Source organism: Cheilinus undulatus, linkage group 2 (genome assembly GCF_018320785.1).
Source record: "Cheilinus undulatus linkage group 2, ASM1832078v1, whole genome shotgun sequence".
Taxonomy (NCBI): domain Eukaryota; kingdom Metazoa; phylum Chordata; class Actinopteri; order Labriformes; family Labridae; genus Cheilinus; species Cheilinus undulatus.
In genome coordinates, this window is record NC_054866.1 from 37014510 (window position 1) to 37023318 (window position 8809).

An 8809-nucleotide genomic window follows, 5' to 3' on the forward strand; every position below is an offset into this window, starting at 1 on the left:
ATGAAGAAGAAACTAAATGAACATTGGTCAGTAACACTTACACATTTGAAGTGTAGGCCACACAATTGAATCTTTTTTGGTGATGGTCCACACACTACACCAAAATATTGTGAATAAATGTAACTAATGGGAAACAGTATGCAGGAGATATTCCTAACTTGTCTCTCAGCAGTGCGCTCTAAATAAATTCAAAGTGTGGATTTAAAAAAGAAAATTCTAAAGGAAATATTTTCCACTCCAAGCCCTGATTTGTAACAGTATACTCTGCTTTCACGAATTCATATTTATGACTCTTTGTTTAATGATGATCAACAGTCAGTGATCATGTATTTTAAACAATATAATCCCATGCTCTTAACTTGTGCGACCCAAAATGTACGCTTAGCTCTTCCTCATCCTCTGCATATTTTTATGTTTATGTCCCTCTTTAAATCTTGATTAATTGGTCCTGTTGTTATCATTATCAAATTGAAAAATGTTGGTGTAAAAATGTTTGAAGCATGTGTCAAATATGCAGAAATATCCCTGTTATCTGTAACTTTATTATTATTCTCAATACTTTATATTTAAAATGTGTACGAAGTATTGCTTTATAACAAGGTTGTTAAAATTATTGAGTACTTTTAAATAAATCTCAAAGTCAGTTACTTCAAGTCATTTATTTTTGCAATCATTCAATGCTTAACCAAGACTGCATTTGCTTTTATCATCAAAACATTGATCCTGTTAGTTTTTACAGATATGAACCTAAATGAAAGATCAGACAGAAATGACAAATAGTAATCTGTTAATTCAATATGGTACATTCATGTATACATCAAAGTGTTCAATGGCAGCACATTGGTCCTGAAAGCATGATTTACTGCAGATAGTCAAAATGGAAAGAGGTCTGGCAGCAGACCATAAATTTCTGATAGCCACTCTCACAGACTGTTCATCTGAGATGCTGGTCATCTGATTTGCCAGTACAACATAATTCCAGCCGTTAATTAAAAAAAAACAATTCAACTTTATTCATTAACAAAGTCTAAAAGTTACACTCATGAAATAACCACATTGCAAACATAACAGCCTCAGCAATATTTGATAAATAAAATGGAGTAAAAGGTCAAGGGTCTAATCCGGGATTAAATTACCCGTTTCAGAAGTAGTTACATGAATGGTGGACTTTACTTTATCTTTGTTATCTTAAGCTAAAGCTAACATAGCTATGCTAGGTTATTAATTAATGCTATTACTTCAACCAATGTAGCTAACGTGCACTTTAGCAAATGTAGCTACAGATATATAGCTAGGTAGATAATGTAACTGCATTGCTTACATAGCTGCTTTGTGCACTTAACTTTAGCTGTGCAGCGCATTTGCTAGGTAGGTCAACATCTACAGCTAAGTAAGTTCTAGCAATGTGAGCCTTAGCAAACTTGGCTAAAGCAAACTTTGATACATAGATATGTAGCTTATGTAGCTGCTTGTTGACCTTAGCTAATGTAGCTACACAGCTATGTAGCTTCATTATCTACGTAACCTTCACAGCTAAATAAAACTATGTTGGCTGTGTTAGAATGTTTTCATGGAGGACAAGCTTTTTTCCTGTAAGCAAAATGTTTAATCATTTTCATAAGCTTTTTTTGTGATTAAGTTTTGCAGGTCAAACGGATGAACAGTCTGCAGCCAGACTGTCTTGAGATGTGGCAAATGTTACTCTGGTTGTGGACTGTCAAAAATGTGTGATATGTTAATACAGAACTTTGTTTTCAAAGTCCCTTGACATATTCCTCAGACATGTCAAAGAATTCTTCTGGCTTGTCACCTGACTCCTCAGACATGTCAACAAAGTCGTTGGGAATGTCACCAGATTCCTCAGACATGTCAACAAAGTCTTTGGGAATGTCACCAGATTCCTCAGACATGTCACCAAAGTCTTTGGGAATGTCACCAGATTCCTCAGACATGTCACCAAAGTCCCTAGGTTTGTCATCAGATTCATTTGATATGTTACCTGTTCCCTTGGGCATGCCACCAAATTCATCAGGTGTGTCTCTGGATTCCTCTGGAATACCACCAGAGTCTTTCGTCATTTCACCAGTTTCTTCATATATACTGACAGGAATGGTTATAGCAGTTTGCTTGTTTGGCTGGATTGTGGATAGCAGGATGCTTGGAGCTTTCATTGAAGAGTTTAGCTGTAGATCAGAGGTTCGTGTGCTTGCGTTGGTAGGTTGTATGAGAGTAGAAGCTGCAGAAGATCTTTGAGGTGAGGGCCACGCTGTGGTTGTTGTCACAGGTGGCAGGGAGGGGTGTGGGGATGAAACTGGTGGTGCTAAAGGCTGCGGGTCTCTGGGGTGAAGAACAGGAGGCATCATCATCTGTGGTCCTATCAGGCAAGAGACATTTACCTCAGAAGCTGCGCAACTGTTGCGCAAAGTTAAAGATTTTGACACTCAGGTGAAGAATAAGAGTTTAAACTTTTAGTTATGGCAAACAGCAGCCTAAATTTACTTCTTAGTACCTGTCTCTTGTCCGAAGGTTTTGGGCTCACTCCACCTGGATAGGCCCAACTCAGGTATCTTGACCTTGCATCTGTATTTCCCTTGGGTCTGTTTGACTAGATCGTAGTTCTGAGAGGTTGCTGTTCCCAGTCGGTTTTCACTCTCATAGAAATAGTAGTGTACGGGAGGCACAGGAGCAGGGCCGTTGTATTGGAAGTGGCAGATAAGCTTCATCTTATTCATTGAATTCAGGTGTTGGTTAGCAACAATCTGCAGAATTGGTTGAGATACAACCTCTGAGATGGAAACAAAAACAAGAAAACATTACTGGCTCATTAGAAAACTTAAACATTTTCTTCAGATGTTTTTACCTATTTCATATCAACAGTTTCAAAATATGGAAAATGCTGGGAAATTTGAATTTGGTGAGAGATGTTGCGGGATGGACTGTTGTTATTTTGGCCATTTACATGCTCTGTTTCAAGCTAAGCTAAATGGCTGCTGCTATAGTATTATTAAGGCCACCCAGAAAAGGTGTAAAGACAGCTATTTTTTTGTTTTACCGATGCTTATATGTTTCCTTTTTACCTCACCAAGTGAGTTTATAAAATAAGGCACCTCTCAGAAGAGAGTGCTGTGCATACCATTAGCAACTGCAATGGATGTTTTAACTCAAGATTTGGAAGGATAGGATAAGAATTATTTGTAAGGATTATTTGTGATCAACAAGGTGCTGGTGTGTAAGGCTACTTATTGACCAGGTGGCTAATGATAGCGGTATTAATCTTTTCATCAGGCAGGAAGGCAGATAAGTGACCTGTAACAGACAGCAAACTCAGCACATGGATCAGTAATCTCACCTAAGACCTGCACAGGAGCTTCAGCTGAAATCACAGAGTGCGTGCGTCTGTTTGCATCCCAGGAAGCCCTGCAGGAGTACCTTCCTTGGTCCTGCAGGGTCAAGTTGGGCAGATGGAACGTTGGGTTGAGGCCCCTTTGTCTCATTATTTCAAGCCCATTTTTGTACAGAATCACCTCATGAAGTTGGGGTGCACCTCGGACTCGACACGTTACATTTAAAGTGAATCCAACAAGGCCGGGATGAGGTGGCACTTGAAGGATAGCCCATCCTCCTGAGGAAGAAATATAGAGAAGAATTCAGTTTCAAACTACATCCTTCTGAGTTATACTGATATATTAATCAAACTGACTAGTGACAGGTTGTTTGTAAAGTTTTGTGTGACTGAATTTTCTAAATTTAAAGGTACAGTGTGTAATATTTAGCCTAGTAGCATTTAGCAAAACAAACTTGCTAAAAATAGCACATAATATTTATATGTAGGACTCTCTAAATAAGTGTTTAATCACCTGGATATGAAAAATGATTGCATCTATATTATCTTAGAATAATCGTTCAATTCATGCATGGGGAGGGCCCCCACTATGGATGCCGTCATCTTGGATTTTTGCATATTGCAAGTTTTTTTTAGTACCAAAGAAAGGGCCAAATAATAAAAAATAATAAATCAATAATGTAAATAACAAATCAATTTTATATATGCAGGTGATCAAACACTAATTTAGATATTCCTACTTTTAAATATCATGTTCCATTTTTGCCAAGTTTGTGCTGCTGAATGATTTTAGGTTAGATATTACACACTGTACCTTTAAAAAAAAATAAACAAAACATACAGGGAGCAGCAGGAGCAGAGCTATTTTTTCAAACCCAGGGGTTCTGAACGGGGCTGGGATAGAGTTTGTGTGTGCTCAAACAGAGACAAACTACTTCTACTTCTAAAACTGGTCTAAGTTAATTTTTTAAGTCTAAAACTGGAAATACATTGTACTGGCAAAGTGATGAACAGTCATGCTGACATGCATCCAGACCCGTCTCCAGGCTACTGGGGTGGCCAATCAGATTGCAGGGCCACCCCTGGGTCCACCATACAACATTTAGGGAAATAAAATCATAGCTATGTTTCTATTATCCTCTCTGTACAATTATAGCAGATGTGGGATAAAAAAGCAGAAATGCATTGAAAATGGCAAATAGGCTAATGGGGATTCATAAATATAGTTTAAAAACGATCTTACCATCTACGTTGATCTCCACAGGCAGACTTTGGATCGTACTTATGTCTCCCACTATTGACTCCCTCACTCCCTGGCAGTAATATTTCCCACTGTCTTTAGCCTTGGTGTGCCACAGATAGAGATGCTCCCCAACCTGTGAAAGCTGCTCAGATCCCCTGAACCACAGGTAGCTCCATGATAAACTGTGGACAACCGGAAGGCTGCATTTCAACCGGACACTCTCTCCTGAGAAGACCCTCGAGTCCCCGGACACCAGCTCTGCCACAGCTCTGAACGAGGTCTGGGCAGCTGTGGAGACAGATACATTTAGTTTGACTGGTAGTCTTTTCTGTTTTGCACTTGCAGATATAAGCTTTAGTTTTATTGACAGCATACAGCAGGCTCCTGAAAATTTAAATCAAAGCAGTTAGGTATTGTGGATTAAATGACAGAATTATTTGGTACATACCCTGTGGTGTCACAAGCTGTGGTAGAGCTGAGAGAACTGAAAAAGAAGAGAACAATCAGGACAAAAAAAAATGTAAAAAAGATTTGGTACTCAATGCTGAATTTTAGATATACCGCAAAGGAACTAATGAGAGCTCACCGAGAAGAGAAATGACCGTGTCCATTTCGATTTCTGTTACTGAGAAGTAGAAACTTAGGGAGCGGATTTTATTCCCAACAAGGAGGGAAGTGAAAGTAACTTTATTAAGAACAATGACATGGCACGGGAAATCCCTTTTCTCCAAAAATGATGCTTTGACATTATTCAATTTCCTTTAAACTAAGCACAAATTATGGGGAACTAAAACATTTTATTTTACAAGAATCAATCAATCTATCAATCTATCAATCTATCAATCAATCTATCTATCTATCTATTTATCTTGGCCACAGAACAGTTTTCCATCTTGCCTTAGTCTAGTTTAAATAAGCTTTGGCCCAGAGATGAAGAAAGTTGAATTAAAGATTATTTATACATATTGTTAGTATTTATTAATGATGTAGAGGCCCAAGACAAAGACCATTATTAGACCTTTACCCAATTTAGCTAAAAACAGCCATAGTGAACAAGACATTTGAAAGCAAGTCTTTTCAGAAACCCAGAAAGCGACAGGCCACACCCCAGTCTGAAATATAAATACCTAAATACTCTTAAGACGATGTGAAGACTATTTTGGACCATGTTCTATGGTTATTCACTTTCTTTGACCCTTCAGTTATATTCAATCCTGGAAATTTTGAAAACAGTGAAGGGAAATGAAAGTAACACGCCTTCAGAGTTCATCTGAAATGTGAAAACTGCTACAGGGACAAATATGTGGGTGGGACAAACACACTGCAGGTGTGAACAAAGAGACCTTATGAACAGGTTTTAATATAGTTGCTATCTTATGTGACCAGCACTTTGACATACATTTTAATTGGTCTAAATTCTTTTTTGCTTGTTTAAGAAGTCCTATCACTGTGTCTGTTGTATCTTTAACTCTTATTTTTAAAGATGAGATTAACATTTGATCATGCGTGTCCACTTTGTGCCAGTTTAGTCATATTTAACAATAAAGTCCAGCTAAGTATAAATAAACTGGGTGTTTACTCATCTTTCTCTTTTTGATTGTTGTGAGAAATTCTTTCATAATAAAATCAGGAACTCAGAACTGAGATTGATTTCTAACTCTGGCTGTGAAAAAATGGTTAACTTTAATAGAAAGTAAATGGACTAGTAAAGACTCATCACCTGTTGTGTTCAAAGTTCAAGTCCATAAATCATTTACTACCTTTTTTGACACCTTCTTCAGTGCAATGCTGCATGGTCTTGACTAAATTTATAGTTTTTAGGCCTATTTCAAACATTCAAACCTTTCCTCTGAACATTCACAAGTGGTGAGAGTTAGTAGTTGAACTGCCATCAGTGAGTCTGGACTAATGCTGAACAGGTATAACACCTTTGATTGTTTATCCTGGGAGACACTCTGCTGGTTAAAGATCAGTGCTATCACCTACACAAACTTTAAAATAAGTTAAAAATAGCAGTATTACACAGAGGTAAAATTAGATAAACCTAATGTTACTATGAGGAACTTAACGTCAAATCTTGAAAACAGTTCATGTTTTTCTTTCTGTGAAGTGTTTGATATTTATGAAGACTAAACTTTTATCATCTTATGAACAGCAGATTGAAACAGTGAACTGTTAAAAAAGAAATGCCTGTCAATGAGTCTGTCTAACGTTATTTTATATAGATAACTTACTGACTAAAATCATGCTGTTTAAGTTCCAGTTTCAGTGGCAGTGAGGGGAGGTCGGCCCTGAGCCTGCTGCCTTTAACCCTTCTACTTTAACCCTGATCTTCATTCATGATGTCAAACTGAAATCCCTCTGAGAAAGGCCCCTATCCTCAGGCCTGCCCCCAGATATGCTGAACCCCTGTATGTCGGCCCACCCAAGCGTGATTTTTAAACGATATCTATGTAAGTGTTGGATCAGTAGTAATGGTGCTGGCATCCTATAACAGTTCCCTCATTTTGGAGCTGAAAAGTGTGTCAAGCTTGCATTGGATTCTAATGAAGAAAATATTGATCTGAGCTAATTTTGAACCTCTATTCACCATTCTTTAAAACCCTTTTCAACAATTTTCTGGTCAATTTTGTCACTTTTTCCCTTTTATTGCCTCTTTACCTTATTTTTTACACTTTCGGCCTTATTTTTGACACATTGCCATTATTTTTGTCACCGTTAAACCATTTTTGCAACTTTAAAATTTTTGCCACGTTTAACCAAATTTACTTTGCTCCTTTTGACCCATTTTTGCCACTTTGTACCCCTATTTACAGTTTCTGGCTAATTTGGCCACTTTACGCCAATTTTCTTTTGCATATTTTAATCTTTTTTGACACTCTGCACCCTTTTTTCCACTTTTAACTCACCTCTGCGTCTTCTATCCCTTTTCACCACTTTTTCTGCCACCTCTGCCACTATTAACCAATTTTGTCACTTTTTAACCCATTTTCACCAATTGTTCTTGCCAATTAGGCACTCTGCCCCCCCCATTTTCAACCCATTTTTGAGACTTTTTACCCATCTTTGACCCTTTTAAACCATTTTCGCCACTTTGTACCCCCATACAACACTTTTCCCTGCCCTTTTCCAACCATTTTTTTTCCAAATTATATCTTTTCTTTGCCTTTTTTTTTTTTTTTTTTTTTTTTTTTTTTACCAATTTTGTCACTTTTTAATCCCTCTTCAGCACTTTTTCCTGTCTCAGTTTCTTCAACTTTATTTTCTGGCATCCTCACATTTGTGCACACTATGGCTTAGCTATGAAGTCTGGCATTACTTTCCTAATGGTTCAGTTTACTATGCTCATCTGCACTGATGTTGAGAAAAGAGGTTTACACTTTGAAAAATACTATATTTTACATCAGCACAAATAAATAAAATTAATTTTGTGTGGTTATCACAGCTTAACTTCACAATGGACCAGGGTTTTGCTGACCTCTATGGGCCCCAGAAAGCTCTCCCCTTTATGAGCAGGTGTACCTGTACTCCTGTAAGCACACCCCATGGATACTAATTAGGAGCTAATTAGTATTTAAAGCAACACACCAAGAACACTGTTCTGAGAGGCTGTTTAGAACTGGTAAATTACGGTCAAATGCCTCCCCTGATGCACCTCACAGACATTTCATTAGGACCACAGGGGAGGGTGTTAAACTGATGTGATAATCCCTTCAACAACTTTACAGTCAGATTCTCAATGTGGAAACTTGATTTAATTCCATCTTGCATAATCATGACAGGCTTGGGACTTATGATAACAAAAACAAACAAGCACAGAGAAGTTTTTAAATTTTATTAATCATCATACACCCATAGATGCAAATAAACCAATACTGTCTTAATAAGTTACATTTAAATAAAAGACAGTATTGGGATACTTTCTTCCAAATGATACATTAACAAACCTATAAGGTTACAAAGATGATGTTTCAATGTCTTTAAAATACCAGAGAAATGGCTTCTGCATACAGTGCAATATGAAGTTATTCAAGCTATTGCATTAAGAGTCTTTTTAGTTTTAAAGTAAAACTGGACAGCAAATGCACACTGACTTTACTGTTCCAAATAAGAAAATGGTTCAAATGAAGCAACAGAAGAAAATCTTAGCTCATGAGCAAAGGAAAACAAAGAGCTCTCCCAAAAATTTCTTCAACTACATGTCTGCAAAATACAGAAAAAAA

At 37.3% G+C, this 8809-nt stretch overlaps 1 protein-coding gene across 1 annotated transcript; it reads right to left on the reverse strand.

The window, feature by feature from the left end:
- Nucleotides 1-644: 644 nt before the first annotated feature.
- Nucleotides 645-5200, reverse strand: LOC121525981 (high affinity immunoglobulin gamma Fc receptor I-like). Its single transcript, XM_041812233.1, has 6 exons — nucleotides 5173-5200; nucleotides 5035-5070; nucleotides 4587-4874; nucleotides 3350-3622; nucleotides 2510-2785; nucleotides 645-2374 (listed from the first exon to the last, which is right to left on the reverse strand). The coding sequence occupies exons 1-6, from the start codon at nucleotides 5195-5197 to the stop codon at nucleotides 1755-1757; spliced, it is 1518 nt and encodes a 505-aa protein (XP_041668167.1). The 5' UTR covers nucleotides 5198-5200; the 3' UTR covers nucleotides 645-1754.
- Between the last annotated feature and the right edge of the window lie 3609 nt (nucleotides 5201-8809).